At 48.9% G+C, this 19,572-nt stretch overlaps 1 protein-coding gene across 1 annotated transcript in view; it reads right to left on the bottom strand.

Annotated features, from left to right (window-relative positions):
• The window catches only part of E2F4 (E2F transcription factor 4), a 362,041-nt gene extending 342,805 nt beyond the window's left edge, over positions 1-19,236 (bottom strand). Inside the window, exon 1 of the mRNA XM_086947763.1 lies at positions 18,866-19,236. Coding sequence (XP_086803889.1) covers positions 18,866-18,991 — 126 coding nt within the window. The 5' untranslated portion in view covers positions 18,992-19,236. The remainder of the gene's footprint in view (positions 1-18,865) is intronic.
• Between the last annotated feature and the right edge of the window lie 336 nt (positions 19,237-19,572).

Raw genomic sequence — 19,572 nt, 5'->3', positions numbered from 1 at the left:
GGTGACCATTCACATGAGAATCTACTTCTCATGTGAATGGTCACCCCGGGCAAGCCTTCACTTATGTTGGTCATCTACTGCAAATGGTTGAAGGCACAATATGCAAGGGTGAAAAAACAGACTGGTGTCACATAAGCTACTCGAGCTGAAGGAAGACTATGGACGGAGGAAAAACGAAAAACAAATCCAATATTGAAAATTGTACGGATGGCCTCTGCCCCACCCACATAAGAAGAGGACGACAGAATAAGGTATCAATCAACACCATTTGACAGCGTATCGTATGATGTATTACTTCATGGATGATGGATACCCACAACTTGAGAATGAGAAAAAAGAAAGTAAGAGAAAAGTGCATAATGAAGCTGAGGGCTGTTTAATAGATAGCCGTCTTCACTATCCGACTCTACAGAGTTTATAAAAAGTACAAAAACTGTAAAACAAAATGTGTTGCATTCTGGTGTCATGCCAAACTGTTATTACTGGAATCACTTGGCACTATCGTCCCGCTGTGAATAAGATTCAGAAACTACAGAGCCACATTTACAACATTAACAAATCTAAAAATGTACAAAGGTTTCAAATCAGGATAACGTGTGTGGTGTGAGATGATGAGAATGAATAGCTTTCGTCCAGGGCTGTTTCCCGTTTTCTGTCTATGGAAAATAAACCCACTTGATAAATGTGAGCGTTAAAGGTTTCAACAAAGTGGCGTCAAGAATAGATTTTGGATGGTGGGCAGTCCTGTGGGGCTCTTCCCTGGATAAACCAACAAGCAACAGAGAGTGAAAGGGGAGGGAGGAGGGGTGGCGGGAACGGGCACACGGGGAGGGGGGCGGAACGGAGACCTATTGCATTGTAAATACTTGTTAGCTCCTGCTTACAGCATGAAAAAGTCTGGTTATTAAAAGCTGCTACCAAGAACTCCCTTCGTATTTCCGAAGCAACGGTTGCCATAAAATTATATTCACACTCCAACTACTTTAATTACCCCTCTAATGGCTGTATGGAATTCCCCTGAAGGTTAATCTCAACCGTATTTACAACTTCCATGGTTTCGACATTCAATACCAGAGAAAGAAACAAGAAAAAAACACAAGAAAAAAAAAAGAGAACACACACATTTCAATAGAGTCACGGCAACTTGGAGATGATGACAAAACAGTCTGTCACCCTAGAACCAAGATACTACCACATATAATTATGGACAGCCACGGCTTAAGGCATTCCTGGATACACGACGCACTGAGAGTCATAAAGAAGATATTAAAAACACAATGTATCATAAGTTGTGTGACAGCACGTGCCGATCTTGAAATGTTACGACTCACATGTGCCTATCTCGTGAAAGTTGGATTCGAACACGCTGTAGTAGCTCAAGTATGAGGTCTGACACCCAGAATATAAACCACCTCTAGTTCCTTAGTGTTTGCAACACACAGGTACACGGCGCTGTACTGCGCACTGCAAAGGGAGCCGTTTATTCAGCGCAGTAAAGTTAATTTTAGATTAAACTTTATATAATTCATCATGTTCAAGATACTACTGGTAGCACTGCACTGTGTAGTAAGAATCTCAGGAACCCCATGTACCCAACATTATACTCTTCGCCGAGAGAATTACATATTCAGCACTATTCAGTTTACAAGCAATCTATTCAGCGTCGAATGGAGTAATGCAGAGCACAACGTATTGCAGAGTAGCAAATGCAGGTTCAAACTAGAATTGCACACTTCCTGTAGTAAAGTTTAATGTACCGCATATATCTAGTGCCATACAGCATAATACAACGTAACGCACATGTAGGCAGGGCTACAGAGTACAAAGACAACCAAACGCATCCGGCTCTGAAGTCCCTTAAAGAGACAAACTGATATATACGCAGATATATGGGAAGCCTCGTGAAGCCCACACGGCAGGGGAAAAGGAAATGGGAGGGGAATCTCGCGCAGTCTGGATCATTTCAAAGAAGCCCAAGAAAAACCACGCTGCAATAAAACTCCCATTACCTTATTAAAATGTCCTTGTTAGAATGAGTTCCCTGTAAAAGCACGCACTGCAAACACACTGCGCTGGTGCTCTGCTGACTTATCCCGCTCGGATTCTGCATCTATTCGAACTGCCTCATACGAGCCTTCTGGCGACTTTTGCTCGGTTGTCATTGTGCATCCAGAGTGGCTTTTAGGAGTGATTCTGCCTCATTAGTGATGTGTTCTGGTCGTACAGTTCGGCTCCCGGTTCTGTGCACGCAGCAGAGAGGCCAAGGACTGGTTGTGCAGGTAGGGGGGCGGGAACGGGGCCGGGGAGACACGGAGAGCGAGGCAGCGGTAGGGGGGCGGGAACGGGGTGTAATGGGACGATCCCAAGAGATTTGGGAGGGATTTAGCTAGTTATTCGAAAAAGGGGATTTAAAAGCTGTAGAGAAGCATCTAAGATCTATAAAAGACCCGGTTCCCCAACCCAGCGACTTTAATAAAGCTGTGCTCCATTTCCCAAATACATTGTTTAATTAATTCTGTTTCTAACTTGTGCCTCTCTCGTCCAATATCTTACACTTCCATAGCTTAGATCACTCACCCTTGTAGATTCTTTCCAAATTCAGGTCGGTAGCTCCTGCCCATTGCACAAACTGCGAGCGCCGTGTCCCCGTTCTGGAAGCTCACCCCGCCGTGCGCCGAGGGCTCCGGAGAGTCAGCGCCGCTGTCCTCGTCGTCTCGGGCTTCTCCCTCCGTCACCGGATCCACCTGGAAGCGGCTCTGACTGGGCGTGGGTCCGAGGGGCCAGTTGGGCCTGGCGCCTGCGGCCAACAGTTCCTCCTCACCTGGGGCCAGCTTCGTGGAGCCAAAACAGGACGACAAACAATAAGCCACGCCCACGGGACTTCCGGCCGCGCAGGGATTGGCCGGCCGAAAGAAACAGAAAGCAAAAAAAACGCCCACGGAAGAAAACGCGAAAACGCACCCCGAATCAGGTGGAGACAGAACATTTGTTCACACCCCACGAAGAAATTACGTCAGAAGGAGAAGAAAACGCAAAAACGCCCTTGAATCGGAGCAAGCATAAGACAGATAGAGCCGTCGACCAGGAGCCCGCCCGCACTCACCGGTTGTCTGAGGCGGCGGCGGCTCCTCTCCGCTGGGCTCTTCTGGGTGACGGTCGCAGGGCTCTCTCCTCGGGAGAGCCTCGCCGGAGGACGGTTCCTTCTTCTTCCCGGCAGGAGCGCGGGGTGGCCTCCCGTCCGCTTCCTGGTTTCTCCTCACTCAAGCAGCCAATCACCGCGCAGGTCACCCGGCGAGCCTCCCGCAGCCTGAACCAATGGCAGCGCGGCTCCCGGGTGACGTCAGCGGTGGTTCCCTCGGCTTCTCCGCGGCCCCGGGGCTGCGGCGGTGATTTTCACGGGCAAAACGGCTGTGCACAAAAAGCGCTCAGGGGGAAGCACAGCGCTTCGGACTGACTGCGGGAGGGGGCGGGAAAGGGGGAGGAGAGACGCAGAAGACGGCCGGAGCAGGAAGGTGGGTGCCGGCAATGCCGGAACAGACTCGGGGGCGTTCCCGGCGTCGCGTGACGTCGGCAAAAGCCAAAGAATCTCGCCCCCGTGTCTGGTCCGGCATTGACGGACGCTTCTCTGTTCCAATGGCTATCCTCCATTTATGGAGCTAGCCAATGAAGCAGAGGGGCGTGTTCAAGTCACCCATACTAGAAACTACAGATTTCTCTGGAGGAGGAGCCTAACGGCTCCGCCCCCCAGCGAAACCTAAAAAGGAAATAATTGATAATTAAGTGATAGTTCACCAGGCCTTGCATTGCCCACCAGGCCTTGCACGGAAGTACACTCATTTTAGGTCAATGTGCACATGCGATCAGACAAATGCTGCCACTCTCAGGAGAAGACAGCCAATGGTTGAAATGGGCTGGCAGCTGTATGCTTTCATGGATGAAAGCAAAAATTAATACAGCACAAATCTTCTATTCTTAAGGTTTGTCAAAATGAATGTCTACAGAGGTCGTTTGTGAAATGACATAACAAAATTGGTGTGCATGCTACAAACAAGTGCAATAACATTACACCTTTAAAAGCCTATTGGCATGTGCGTTTCATAATAAATAAATCAGGCCTTTTGTCTTTGTCATAGCTTTTAATAAACAAATGTCAGACCTGTGACTCGGAAACAACTTTATCCAATGAACCTATCAGGCATGAAGCCTTTATAATTGGCTCATCAGTGTAAGTATCTCAAAAGACGAAACGATATGTTTATTCAGATCATAGTCGTGAAACCACAGCATACATATTGAATGTATAAATACTTGATTGTTAAAAAACTGAAACAAAACTGTTAAAATGTATTTTAAAAGTCATTCACAGCTATTAAAAATCTTCCTATTGTGCTGGTCAAAACCAAACACCTGAAATCCATTAAAAACTCTGTTCCTTGTCTTTGATCTAAAAAAAAAGCCGTACTACTTAAAAATTGGCCTTTAAAAAGTTTTACTTGCTGGGAGGAACCATATACGATTTAATAAAATGTGCAGTGAATTACATCTTAGATACAGGCCACAAGTACAGTTTCTATTATTGTCAACCATTACGTTCTTTGCCATTGGACATAATAGAAAAATATTCCTCCCAATTCTAAAACTAAGTACTGCTCATCTCAGTGCTGCATTAGGTAGGCCATCAATATATGGAGACACTTCACTGTTTTGCCAAGTTCTTGTCACAAATTGAGTTGATACCTAACAACTCAAATACCTCAGATCATTTTCTTTGGCAGTTAATGTAGGAGAGTAGGGTCTGCAATCCTATGATCACCCAGATTTTTTGCTTTTGTTTCACTGGTTTACGACTTTCTCTGGCTGTGGGCCTGCTAATCAGACCCACAGCCTGGCTGTTCTCTTTCTAAATTACGATATGTACCCGAGGTGCATTTACCAATTGGTACTGGGCCACCTTATCAGACCCCGTAACGCAGGGCATAGGTGTACCCAGGGCCGCCAGGGGCTGAAGCATGTATTATGCCACCCCTGGCTGGCCTCCTAAATTTGACACAACTGGCTGCACGACAGCTGGGGCGAAGACGTGTAACCACCCTTCCCTTTAGGTATAGTAGCTCTATATCTAACCATACAATGGACACCCGAGTTCCTATCAGTCACTCCTATGGCAGGCCTTAACGATCCTGAAGGCAGAGTGCGTGGGCTCGTGTGAGCTAGGTTCAGGCCCGAGCCGAGCCCGGTTGCAGCTTGCGGAATCAAGACCCAATAGCTGTTCCATGATAACGCGTACCATATCGGTAACTCCGGTGTCGCGTTATCAAGGCATGTCGAGTAAGGTGTCATACGAATCGGGGTGCTGCCCTCTCACCAATTCTGGCGATGAGGTTAGCATTCCACCCTTCTAGAGGGACACGACATGTACGTAACTGTGAACCCCGGTTAAAGTTAACTAAAGCCTCAGCTCCACAAAATGGATGCTGCCACCACAGACACGAGTCTGACCTCCTGCTGCTGGGAGTCCTTCCAGCGAGGAGCGCTTGGACAAAGGGTTTCCTGTCGAGGGCGGTGTTCGCACCGTCCCAGACAGGGTTTGTGTATTCTGGGTAGGTAGGGCTTTGGCGAGAAGGTGACTGCGGAGTGGCACCCCGGTGCTCACTACGCATCTGCCGGTTAGAACCAGTTCCAGGGGCGACAGCCCTGGCCTGGGGAAAGTCCGGCAGGGGAGAGGGGTGTAACTACCCCCCTTCCTGGTCCCACCCTTAGGGCAGGACCTAGTCATGTACCCACCCCTTTCTTTAGAATAAAGACCGGAGCGGGGACCCTTCCAAATTAGATCATCTTTGATTCAAGAACTACTTTCTACGAAAGGACATTCAAGACTCTTCTCAAGATTTCTCCCTTGTGACTAAGGAGTAGTCACCCTGCATCAGCGGGCACCAACTAAGAACTCTGCGGTTTGCTGTAAGTCCTTCCTCAAGGAATCCGACGGCCCAGCTCGACGAGAACCGGCTTCCCTGGCACCTCTGACCTCTACCCACGTCATCAGCTCAGCTGTGATCTGTGGGTGCGACGAGACCTCGAGGGACCGGCCATCATCAGAACCTGCACGCTCTTAAAACCAGCACGACCATCGAGGTAACTCTCTGGTGAGTGCTCTGGGGTCCGAGAAGCCCCGACCCTGAGCCGCTCCAGCACCGAAGTGCAGTCTCCCAGCATCTCCACGATCTGCGTGGGGCCCTTCTGCTCGCTGCTCAGCACGTTGTCTGGTCACTAGCCGCTGGCTTGTGCCCTTCTGTGACGACATCCGAGCATCATCACTGCTGGTCTGGTTGCTCCAGACTGGCCCTTGCTTCCATCTTTGCGAGAAGCACCCCGGACCCTCCTGGTCCACTCAAGACGCCATCTTAGGCCCACCACGTGGCCCTGAGATCTGCCAAGGCTTGTTGCCCCATCCTGGGCCCAGCGACGCCGACAGCATCATCCTTCGTGGGACAGCTCGCACCTCCACCGTGGTCGCCGACAACGCCTCCTGGTCCGTGAGACTGCAGAGCCTAGCGTCGCCCACTCACCTGGTCGAGGTGACGGCCAACCGGTGCCTTCCTGGTACCCTCTGACTACTGGCTAGTAGTACGAACTTGGTCCCCTCTGCTTTCAGGTTTCATCAATCTCCGATCCAGGCTTGGATCTCTACGAACTATTCAGCACTGGTCGCCGGCCAGCAACTCCTTTTCTTCCGGCTCCTGGCTCGTCAGCGAAGACCCCGACGCCTGTAAGACTTGTGCAGCCGCAGCCCTCGTGGCTAGGTAACTCGGCATTTCGGTGCCTGCATAGCCTCCTTACTCTAGGGTCCTGAGTCCCTCGCTTCCGACTTGCCTTATCGGGTCCGCCCGAGACCTTAATCTTTCCGTGTCCTCGGACACTTGTTTTAATTGTGCACTTGAAGTATTTGCTAAAGAGATTTGGTTTGTGCTTAGTACCCTGCCCTCATAAAGAGTACAGGGCTGTTGTGATTCTTAATAAATATACTGTTTATTTTCATAACACTTGTGTGGTGTCCTTTCACTGGGTGTTCAAGGGGTACATGTGTGGTAAACAGCTGGCTTAACGCGCCCTCTCGAGTCTTTAGCCTTAGACTGCTCGTATCCACGCTACTAGGATAGCTGGTCTATAGGTTGACTTACAACCAAACACCATAAGGGTCGTTGGAACGATACATAGCGGTCGCTAGAATAGCGAACGTTGCATATCGGGCCAACTTCTCACATTGGTGAGCAGCGGTTGGGATTTGAGCTTGCTGTTGTTTTACCACACGTATCCTAAGAATATCTTGTTGAAAGATCACACAAGTACTGTTAGTACATATAACTAAAGCTTAGAATACTCTGAGTTCTACTGAACCAGCTGGTGTAGCTCCTCAAGGCTTAGCACACCTTGGCTACAACTCTTAGCAAGGGTACAGTAGGTAAACACGTAGTGTAGGTAGGTGCATCACTTACACCACACTAGAAACAGTATGTCGGACAAAGGAGGAAACTCTGGGTCTCCCCTTGTGTCAGTTGACCCTCCACAGGTCATCCCTTCAGGATATACTGTGCTGAGCTTCAAGGAGTTAAGACGACTGTCACTCCAGGAAGATTCAGCAGGGGTCTAACCCCACAACGTCCTTTCTGATTGGTCTCTTGGAGACTTATGATGCCAGAAGAGCTGAGAAACTTCGTAGCTCTTCTAATCCAGAAGGAGACATGCCTCCCCTCGAGGGAACCCGAGACGATCCTGACCTCATCCACCTCGCAACTGAGAACGAAGATGTGGAGGAGGATGAGGATGAGGATCTCTCTGGGGATGAGGCAGATAAGGGACAGGTAGAAGTCGTCAGACTAAGCAGGTCCAACTTAAGCAAACATGATAGCGGTACTGGGGGACCCCTGGGGCCACTATCAGGTCAGCTTAACATTGGGAATGGACGAGCCCGATCTCTGTCAAGAGGCTCTGGCAGATCCCTTCAAACCAATGGCTCTCACAACTCGTCTCAGAGAGGGATGACGTCCCCTCAGAGGAGAGTGTACGAAGCTAAGGAAAGGGCAGCCAATCTAAGGATTGAAAGGGAAGAACTTGCCCTGGCCAAAGAAAGGCTTGCCTTTGCTAGAGAGCAACAGTTAAGTGGGGCAGTCCCCACTGGTGGCAGCAATGTACCTAGTAATAGGGAAAAGAGTTTCGATACGAAACACCTTGGTAAGATAGTGCCCCCCTTTAAACAAGGGGACGACATCCACAAATGGATTACTGCTTTGGAGAGGGCCTGCACTGTGCAGGGTGTTCCCCAGAGTCAGTGGGCAGCTATCTTGTGGCTCTCCTTTGAAGGAAAAGGAAGAGACAAGCTCCTCACCACAAGGGTGGAGGATGCTAACAATTACCAAATCTTGAAAAATACACTCGTTGAAGGGTTCGGCCTAACCACTGAGCAGTACAGGGTGCTGTTCAGGGATACCCAGAAAACGCAGTCTCAAGATTGGTCTGATTTTGTCGATTGTGCCACTAAGGCTTTTGAGGGCTGGTTGCTGGGCAGTAAGGTTACTGATTATCAAGGATTGTATAATTTGATGATGAGAGAACAAATTTTAAACAATTGTCAGAACCGGTTGTTGCATCAGCATCTTGTCGACTCGGATCTGACCTCTCCCCAAGAATTGGGAAAGAAGGCAGACAGATGGGTTCGTACAAGAGTTAAACAGAACCAGGGCCAGAATCAAGGTGGTCAGAAGAAAGCAGACCAGAAGGGTAAAGATTCTAAAGGGGAACAAAATGACCAGAAGTCTTCGACAGGTCCCCAACAACCCAAAGAGGGTGGGGGTCAGGCTCCCCAAAAGAAGAAAGAAGGCCAATCCAAAAGATGGTGCCAGTACTGTAAAAGTAAATCTCACTGGTTTAGTGAGTGCACCAAGAAAGGAGGAGGGCAGACTCCTGCCACTGCAGCCCCTAAGGCACCTGTGCCCCCTAGTACAGTCAGCAGTGGTAGTGCGCCTCCCAAGGGTTTAGTAGGGTTAACCCTGGGTTCTGAGGGGCGTGACAACTTAGTTGGCACACTCACTCAGGCTGTCCTTGTCAGTACAGGGGACGCGGACGTATCCCCTGACGTAAGCCCCAATACTTTGGGCAAATACCGACAGACGCCTTTCATAAATGGAAAGATGGCTCAGGCCTATAGGGACACTTGTGCCAGCGTCACCATGGTGACGCCTAACTTTGTGGACCCTGGACAGATCATGCCAGGTACAGAATTCCTGGTGACCAATGCAAGCAATGTCACTACCAATCACAGTATGGCAATTGTAGCTTTCTCCTGGGGAGGGGTAACTGGCCAAAAGAAGGTTGTAGTTAGTCCAGACCTCCCAGTAGATTGTTTGTTGGGCAATGATTTGGAGTCATCACAATGGTCAGAAGTGGAGCACCGGACTCACATGGAAATGTTAGGTTTGCCAGCACATGTGTTCGCTGTGACTAGGTCACAGGTCAGGAAATGCCCCACTGAACAGGTGCTGGATCCTGGAACAACGGACCAGACACCTCCCAAGAAAAAGAGCAGTAGGGTTAAGGCTGCGCCTTCCCCCTTGCCCCAGGTCGAGGATCAAGTCTCAGAGGAGGCTGACCTACAGGAATTGAGGGAAACTGAGCCTAGGGAATTCGAACTTGATCAAGTTGAATTCTTGGGTTCAGGGGGACCCTCAAGGGAAGACCTGGGAAAGGACCAGTTAGACTGCCCTTCTCTTGAACCCCTCAGACAGCAGGCTGCTGCTGAGGCTGCTGGGAACGCCACAGGTACCCACAAGGTATACTGGGAGGATGGACTCCTGTACACTGAGTCAAGAGACCCCAAGCCTGGCATGACCAGGAGGCTGGTTGTACCCTTGTCTCAGCGTGGTTTCCTACTTACCTTGGCCCACGAGATTCCCTTAGCAGGTCACTTAGGCCAGACGAAAACGTGGGGCAGGCTTGTCTCACACTTTCACTGGCCTCACATGAACGAAGATACCAAGGAGTTTTGCCGATCCTGTGTCACTTGCCAAGCCAGTGGTAAGTCAGGTGGCACGACAAAGGCCCCCCTTATACCAATGCCTGTGGTGGGGGTGCCCTTTGAACAGGTGGGGATCGACTTCGTCGGTCCCATGGAACCACCTACAGCATCAGGGCACAAGTTTATACTGGTGGTAGTGGATCATGCCACCAGGTATCCTGAAGCTATTCCCCTTAGGACCACTACAGCACCTGTTGTGGCAAGAGCCCTAGTTGGAGTGTTCTCCAGAGTGGGCTTCCCTAAGGAGGTCGTCTCCGACAGAGGTGCAAACTTTATGTCGAGCTACTTAACTGCTATGTGGAAGGAATGTGGTGTTAACTACAAGTTCACTACACCCTATCATCCACAATGCAATGGGCTTGTTGAGAGATTCAACAGGACCCTAAAAGGGATGATTCATGGACTACCGGAAAAGCTTCGGCGTAGATGGGACGTCCTGATCCCCTGCCTCTTGTTCGCCTACAGAGAAGTCCCGCAGAAGGGGGTTGGCTACAGCCCTTTTGAACTTTTGTACGGGCATCCTGTAAGGGGACCCCTGTGTTTGGTGAAGGAAGGATGGGAGAGACCTCTCAAAAAGCCTGCAGCCAACATAGTGGACTATGTGCTTGGCCTCCGCTCGCGGATGGCTGAATACATGGAAAAGGCATCTGAAAACCTTAAGGCCAGCCAAGAACTCCAAAAAGCTTGGCATGACCAAAAGGCTGTCTTGACTGTTTACCAGCCCGGACAGAAGGTGTGGGTGTTGGAGCCAGTGGCCCCAGCAGCACTCAAGGACAAATGGTCCGGGCCCTACACCATCCTGGAGAAAAAGGGAGAGGTCACCTACCTGGTCGACCTGGGAACTCCCCGGAGCCCCCACAGGGTGCTTCATGTCAACAGGCTAAAAGCATATGTCGACAGGAAGGACATGAGTTTGCTCATGGCCCTAGATGAGGGACAGGAAGAGGAGAGTGACCCTCTCCCCGACCTGCTCACTCAGAATCCTGACGATGGCTCGGTAGATGGTGTTGTCTTTTGTGGCAGCCTCTCCGAACATCAACAGAGCGACTGTAAACAGGTTCTTCAGTCGTTCAGACATATGTTTTCTCTAACACCCAGTCAGACCGATTGGTGCACCCATGAGGTTGACACTGGTGACAGCTTGCCCGTCAAGAGTAAAATCTACAGGCAGCCTGATCACGTTAGAGACTGCATCAAGAGTGAAGTGAAGAAAATGTTGGAGCTGGGAGTCATTGAACCCTCGGATAGCCCTTGGGCTAGTCCCGTAGTTCTAGTGCCGAAACCTCACACCCAGGGTGGTAAGAGAGAGATGAGGTTTTGCGTAGACTACAGGGGTCTCAATGCAGTCACTAAGACTGACGCCCACCCAATACCAAGGGCAGACGAGCTCATCGATAGATTGGCTTCGGCCAACTACTTAAGTACGTTTGACCTGACAGCTGGGTATTGGCAAATCAGGTTAGCTGAGGACGCCAAGCCTAAAACCGCATTTTCAACCCCTGGCGGGCATTATCAGTTCGTGGTAATGCCCTTTGGTCTGAAAAATGCACCTGCCACCTTCCAACGGTTGGTGAATCAAGTCCTTACTGGGCTGGATGACTTCTGTGCGGCGTATCTTGACGATATCGCTGTCTTTAGCTCCACCTGGGAGGATCACCTGGTCCACCTGCGGAAGACGTTAGAGGCACTGCAAGCAGCAGGTCTCACTATCAAGGCCACCAAGTGCCAGATAGGGCAGACACAGGTTGTATACCTGGGCCACCTTGTAGGTGGAGGTCAGGTTCAGCCACTGGAGAGCAAGATACAGTCAATCAGGGACTGGGCTCCTCCAACCACCCAGACTCAGGTTCGAGCTTTCTTGGGCCTGACTGGTTACTATAGGAAGTTTGTCAGGAACTATGGTTCAATTGTGACACCATTAAACGAACTGACAAGTAAGAAAATGCCAAAAAAAGTTCAGTGGACAGCGAGCTGTCAAAAAGCATTCGATGACCTAAAGCAGGCCATGTGCACGGCGCCTATCCTCAAGAGTCCGGACTACTCCAAACCATTCATTGTCCAAACAGATGCTTCTGAGTTGGGTGTGGGAGCTGTTCTTTCTCAACTGAATTTTGATGGTCAAGACCAGCCCATTGCTTTTATAAGCAGAAGGCTGACCCCTAGAGAGAAGAATTGGTCAGCTATTGAGAGGGAGGCCTTTGCTGTGGTTTGGGCCCTGAAGAAGCTGAGGCCATACTTGTTTGGCACTCACTTCAAGATTCAGACCGACCATAAGCCCCTCTTGTGGCTAAATCAGATGAAGGGTGAAAACCCCAAACTGCTTAGGTGGTCCATTTCCCTACAGGGGATGGACTTTACAGTGGAACATAGACCTGGTACTGATCATGGCAATGCCGATGGGCTCTCCAGATATTTCCACTTAGAACAAGAAGACTCACCTGGTCAAGGTTAGCTTATTGTTCCGACGTTTGGGGGGGGGGTCATGTAGGAGAGTAGGGTCTGCAATCCTATGATCACCCAGATTTTTTTGCTTTTGTTTCACTGGTTTACGACTTTCTCTGGCTGTGGGCCTGCTAATCAGACCCACAGCCTGGCTGTTCTCTTTCTAAATTACGATATGTACCCGAGGTGCATTTACCAATTGGTACTGGGCCACCTTATCAGACCCCGTAACGCAGGGCATAGGTGTACCCAGGGCCGCCAGGGGCTGAAGCATGTATTATGCCACCCCTGGCTGGCCTCCTAAATTTGACACAACTGGCTGCACGACAGCTGGGGCGAAGACGTGTAACCACCCTTCGCTTTAGGTATAGTAGCTCTATATCTAACCATACAATGGACACCAGAGTTCCTATCAGTCACTCCTATGGCAGGCCTTAACGATCCTGAAGGCAGAGTGCGTGGGCTCGTGTGAGCTAGGTTCAGGCCCGAGCCGAGCCCGGTTGCAGCTTGCGGAATCAAGACCCAATAGCTGTTCCATGAGAACGCGTACCATATCGGTAACTCCGGTGTCGCGTTATCAAGGCATGTCGAGTAAGGTGTCATACGAATCGGGGTGCTGCCCTCTCACCAATTCTGGCGATGAGGTTAGCATTCCACCCTTCTAGAGGGACACGACATGTACGTAACTGTGAACCCCGGTTAAAGTTAACTAAAGCCTCAGCTCCACAAAATGGATGCTGCCACCACAGACACGAGTCTGACCTCCTGCTGCTGGGAGTCCTTCCAGCGAGGAGCGCTTGGACAAAGGGTTTCCTGTCGAGGGCGGTGTTCGCACCGTCCCAGACAGGGTTTGTGTATTCTGGGTAGGTAGGGCTTTGGCGAGAAGGTGACTGCGGAGTGGCACCCCGGTGCTCACTACGCATCTGCCGGTTAGAACCAGTTCCAGGGGCGACAGCCCTGGCCTGGGGAAAGTCCGGCAGGGGAGAGGGGTGTAACTACCCCCCTTCCTGGTCCCACCCTTAGGGCAGGACCTAGTCATGTACCCACCCCTTTCTTTAGAATAAAGACCGGAGCGGGGACCCTTCCAAATTAGATCATCTTTGATTCAAGAACTACTTTCTACGAAAGGACATTCAAGACTCTTCTCAAGATTTCTCCCTTGTGACTAAGGAGTAGTCACCCTGCATCAGCGGGCACCAACTAAGAACTCTGCGGTTTGCTGCAAGTCCTTCCTCAAGGAATCCGACGGCCCAGCTCGACGAGAACCGGCTTCCCTGGCACCTCTGACCTCTACCCACGTCATCAGCTCAGCTGTGATCTGTGGGTGCGACGAGACCTCGAGGGACCGGCCATCATCAGAACCTGCACGCTCTTAAAACCAGCACGACCATCGAGGTAACTCTCTGGTGAGTGCTCTGGGGTCCGAGAAGCCCCGACCCTGAGCCGCTCCAGCACCGAAGTGCAGTCTCCCAGCATCTCCACGATCTGCGTGGGGCCCTTCTGCTCGCTGCTCAGCACGTTGTCTGGTCACTAGCCGCTGGCTTGTGCCCTTCTGTGACGACATCCGAGAATCATCACTGCTGGTCTGGTTGCTCCAGACTGGCCCTTGCTTCCATCTTTGCAAGAAGCACCCCGGACCCTCCTGGTCCACTCAAGACGCCATCTTAGGCCCACCACGTGGCCCTGAGATCTGCCAAGGCTTGTTGCCCCATCCTGGGCCCAGCGACGCCGACAGCATCATCCTTCGTGGGACAGCTCGCACCTCCACCGTGGTCGCCGACAACGCCTCCTGGTCCGTGAGACTGCAGAGCCTAGCGTCGCCCACTCACCTGGTCGAGGTGACGGCCAACCGGTGCCTTCCTGGTACCCTCTGACTACTGGCTAGTAGTACGAACTTGGTCCCCTCTGCTTTCAGGTTTCATCAATCTCCGATCCAGGCTTGGATCTCTACGAACTATTCAGCACTGGTCGCCGGCCAGCAACTCCTTTTCTTCCGGCTCCTGGCTCGTCAGCGAAGACCCCGACGCCTGTAAGACTTGTGCAGCCGCAGCCCTCGTGGCTAGGTAACTCGGCATTTCGGTGCCTGCATAGCCTCCTTACTCTAGGGTCCTGAGTCCCTCGCTTCCGACTTGCCTTATCGGGTCCGCCCGAGACCTTAATCTTTCCGTGTCCTCGGACACTTGTTTTAATTGTGCACTTGAAGTATTTGCTAAAGAGATTTGGTTTGTGCTTAGTACCCTGCCCTCATAAAGAGTACAGGGCTGTTGTGATTCTTAATAAATATACTGTTTATTTTCATAACACTTGTGTGGTGTCCTTTCACTGGGTGTTCAAGGGGTACATGTGTGGTAAACAGCTGGCTTAACGCGCCCTCTCGAGTCTTTAGCCTTAGACTGCTCGTATCCACGCTACTAGGATAGCTGGTCTATAGGTTGACTTACAACCAAACACCATAAGGGTCGTTGGAACGATACATAGCGGTCGCTAGAATAGCGAACGTTGCATATCGGGCCAACTTCTCACAGTTAATAACTAAAGTTCAGGTTTAGACATTTACATGTATATTTAAATAAGAAGTCAGACCTACTGACTTGGACTTACATTTTCAGAATACACAGACCACGTTATGGAATCTGACGTCATGTTTTGCCAATGCACCAATAATGCCTGTAGCAGTTAACAATAGCTTGACACTACAAACATAGACAGGCCTACTTAGGTTGGAGCAACCATAATAATTATAAACAAATTTACATTTGGTAAAACAATATTCAGCCCCTCTCAGAAAGGCCTAACAAGGATTAACAGTGAAAATCTTAACGCTCCTGTGCTTAGCAGAGCAGAAAGACATACCGGTGTAATCAGTGTAATTCAATTTAACAAAATACCCGTCTATAGTCTGTAAATCAGTATAATAACAATCCTCCTCTGAAGACCTACTGAGTTTAACACATGCTTTTCACAATAAATAAACCTGACCTAAAGCCTTAGTCATAGCTTTTTCTAATAATCAGATTAGACATAATATGGCACTGGACACAACTTTTCAACGTGAACCAATCAGGGCTACTGTATTGAGCATATTTCCCAAAAGGCAACTACCAGGCATACAGACATACAATTACAATTGTATACAAAATTAAGTTCAGCAACGAAAAATACTATCTCTCATAAAAAAGCCTAACAAGGATTATCCTGGTCCAATTCGTCTATCTCCATGGTTTGTCAGAGGGAACCAATACCAAAATGTTTATCTACTGCGGTAATCACTGAAAATGTCATGTAGCAAGATACCCCTGGGCAGGCATTAATGTAGACTAATAACAATTCGCCCTTAAATGCTTACTGACAATAACAAATGCTTTTCATAATGCATCTGTGAGACCTACTGGCTTTAATATAACTTTTCACAATACACACTCAGGGACCATGGCTAGGATTACACAGGCCTGTAGAACGGGACACAAGCTTTCCCATAAGGAAAAGGTGCAATATGTTTTCTGTCCATTCAAAAATGCTGTACTCGAGACAACCAACTTGTAGATGTTACACAGTCCCTCTCTTAATACTAAACATGAAATATTTTTCCTGTTTATCGCATAAGGTCACCAACAGGTGCACTGTCAAGCTAGATCTAAAAATCTAACTGTGGGCTAAGATTCGGGGACTGACTGGTAAGATGATTTTATCAAAACTAAAAACGGAACCAGAACTTTATTAATTGCATGTTGCGGCACTAAATTTATGACTTCTAATAACTTTTTTTTTGTACGTATAACCGATAATTTAGAATCAGTGTAAACAATCACGATGCTCATGTGCCATCAACACACAAGTTGTGCTGTCAAAACTCGGGGATTCGTTATAACATATGCCAACACAGAAGTACACAAAAACTATATGTTGGGACTGTTTCAATGCAATATTAACCTAAATGGGTGATATTAAAAAAAAACACACAAAAAAGAACAAGTTGACGAAGACTTGCAAGTAACTTTCTAGAGTTCTCACAGATAGATTGATTGACCGGGGAAGACCAAGCCTCCTCAATGCAACAGTCATATCATCTGATGCAATGTTTTTTTTGTAATTCCTTTTAGTCATCCTACTGTTCACTGGAAAGTAACAGTTTAAATATTTTAGGAGGAAAACCCCAGATTCCCGAGTAGGAAGAGCTCTCCGAATACACTTTGAGAACATGGCAGTCATGTGAAATGCATTCTTTACATCTGCTGCTAGTTACTGACATATGATAAAAACAAAAGTGTCCGATGCTACGTGGTTCTTTTCTCTGGTCCTCAACTGAGAATTCCTGTGATGTCATAACCAGGCCAAAAGTTGTGTAATGTAATTTCCAGGTGATGTTTTTGTTACCCTTATTCGAACTTTTGAAACTTGGGGTGGGGTTGGGGTTTAACACTTTGTGGTCACAAAATGTTCATAGAAAAAGGAAGGTGCACTCCAATGAAGTTAATTGTGCGGAAATTTTTTTTGAAAGTTCTTGTCTTCATTCGTATTCATTCATTTTCTTAAAAAAAGGGCACAGCTGACGCGTTTCGTTCCCCTAGTGCCACAGGAACTTCGTCAGGGCTTATGGAGAAAGCACCTAAAGAGTTATAATCTAACTGCCATATTCATCAATCTCCCGTTTTGCGAGGCCCTAATAGCGAATTATAGCGATTCGCTATTAAGGACTCGCAAAACGGGATTCATGTAGGATTAGCAAAAATTATTGCGATTCCTACTGATTCCTTATTTGCGATTAGCAAATTGCTAATCGCAAATAAGGAAAAACTCCCCATTCATTCCTATGGGCCAAAAGGCCCATAGGAATGAATGGGGAGTATTCCTTATTTGCGATTAGCAATTTGCTAATCGCAAATAAGATTGCGATTTGAAGGGTGCACACATGTGTGTGTGCAACATGCAAAAGAAAAAAAATGCACAAAAGTGCTTTTTAATCGTTTATCGCAATTTACCACAAAGTCAGATTTTGTGGTAAATTGCGACCAAATATTGCGAATTCGCAATTTCTAATACGGTGATGAATTGTATTTAAGGAATCTCTATTAGAGATTCCTTAAATCCAATTCCTCGCAAATATGCGAGTTCGCAAATAGCGATTTTTGCATTTGGGATGATGAATCCCAAATGCAAAAATCGCACTCGCAAACGGCCAGATTCTCAGAATCTGGCCATTTGCGAGCGCTATTCAGGTTCATGAATATGGCTGTAAGTCAGGTAAACGCGAATCCTCACTAGAATGCGTCACCAGGGTTGAATCATCCCAAAAGTCCACATTCTTGAACTATTCTCAGAGTCAGCACCAACCTTTGCTGGCTTCTGGAGGCACGGGACGCTTGCACCTTATTACAGGTGCTGGGAACTTGTTTGGATCCGCATAACGGTGATATCCTGATAGGGTGTATGTCGGGGAACGAAAAGCGTTGGCTGTGCCCTTTTTTAAGAAAATGAATGAATACGAATAAAGACAAGAACTTTCAAAAAAAAATTCTGCGCAATTGACTTCATTGGAGTGCACCTTCCTTTTTCTATGAACATTTTGTTTCTTATACATCCTTTGGCAGCGGGTGTTGGGAGAAGTTGCACCAACTTATCGTTGAAACAGACGGAATTAATGTGTTTGACATTTCTGCTGTGCTGTGCTTTTTGGTACCTTTCTTGAACTTCGTGGTCACAGAATGATTGTGAACCTGCGAACCCTTATAGGTTGTTTGGAACAATTCACGCCCCTTCCAGTATAAATCAAGTAATTCACGCCCCTTCCAGTATAAATCAAGTACTTGTCATGCCCACTAACCACTACAGGTCCAGACTTCCGCATGCCCCTCTAACAGCCACAGATCCGGCCGTCCACATATGCACGCCACAATACAGGTTCAGCACTTGGCAAGCCACCTGATTTACACTATATTCAGCACTTTCAGTCCCACTAACCACACCTCTACGCATCACAACAAGTCTAGCACTCCCATGCCTCCATTCATTCACCACTTTGTGTCCAGTAATGTCAATGCTTCGCTTTCCCAGAACAGACAGAACCTACATTCACCACTTTAAAGTTCAGAAGCTCCCCTCCAATCTTCACTGTTAGTCCATCACTCTCCGGGTCTACCCTCACAGCTGTAGCTGCAGCACTCCCTGATGCCCCAAAAGCCTCTGGTATCTCGCATGACACTCCTTGCTTTACTTTCACTGTCTTGGGGCTAGTCTTCTTCATGCCCCTCATCGCCTGTCTCCGTTTAAGACTTTCCTCAACACTTTCAATACTCTCTTTCACCATTTACGATTTGCGCTCTTCGTGCTGCAACCTGACGACGCGCTCTCTCTCACCACTTTGAGGTCCAGCACGCCATCCTTGGCTTCCTGCAGGAGCGTCACAAACTTGGTAGTTAGGAGGCCCAGACTCTTCTCGTGCCGGCTCGGGGTGGCCGGTAGCTGCTGAGCCGAGTCCGCCATCTTTCAGGTCGGTAGCGCTTCCGGGTCACGGGAGCGCGCGGGGCGGAGGGGTGGGGGCGATACGAGAACTGTCGTGCTCGCCCTGTGTAGTAGGGCAGCAGGTGGTCGGAGAGAGGAGCACGCGCTCGGTGGAAAGGTACAAGAGTTTGATCTGAGGGTGCACGCGCCCGGTGGGGGACGCGCGTGCTAGAGGCTGGGGCACGAGGTTGATGGAAGATGCACGCTCGCTTCCCCCAAGAGCCGTTACCGTCGCGATGCAGCTTGGGAAAGGTTTGAACAGCAGCTCTAGCGAGGACCGCGGCGCAAGTGCAGATAGAGGCATGGAGGCATAAGCGAAATATACACACAAGGCAAGAGAGCACAGACCAGGCAAGAGGTACCCGGGGAGATATAGCAAGCCTGCAGAGGGTGCGACAGCAAAGGAAGATGGCAGCACTATCAGCTGCCTTGGTGTGAGTGGGTGACAATCTGCAGGCAAATGCGTGACACATTGAAACACTCTTTGCCATAAGTAGGGCAATGACCAGTATGTTGGTGCCTTTGTGTGAGTTTTCTGTTATGGCTCACGCGTGTCACAAAAC

Source organism: Lissotriton vulgaris, chromosome 12, assembly GCF_964263255.1.
Source record: "Lissotriton vulgaris chromosome 12, aLisVul1.2, whole genome shotgun sequence".
NCBI lineage: Eukaryota > Metazoa > Chordata > Amphibia > Caudata > Salamandridae > Lissotriton > Lissotriton vulgaris.
This window is presented reverse-complemented; position numbering and strand designations above follow the sequence as displayed.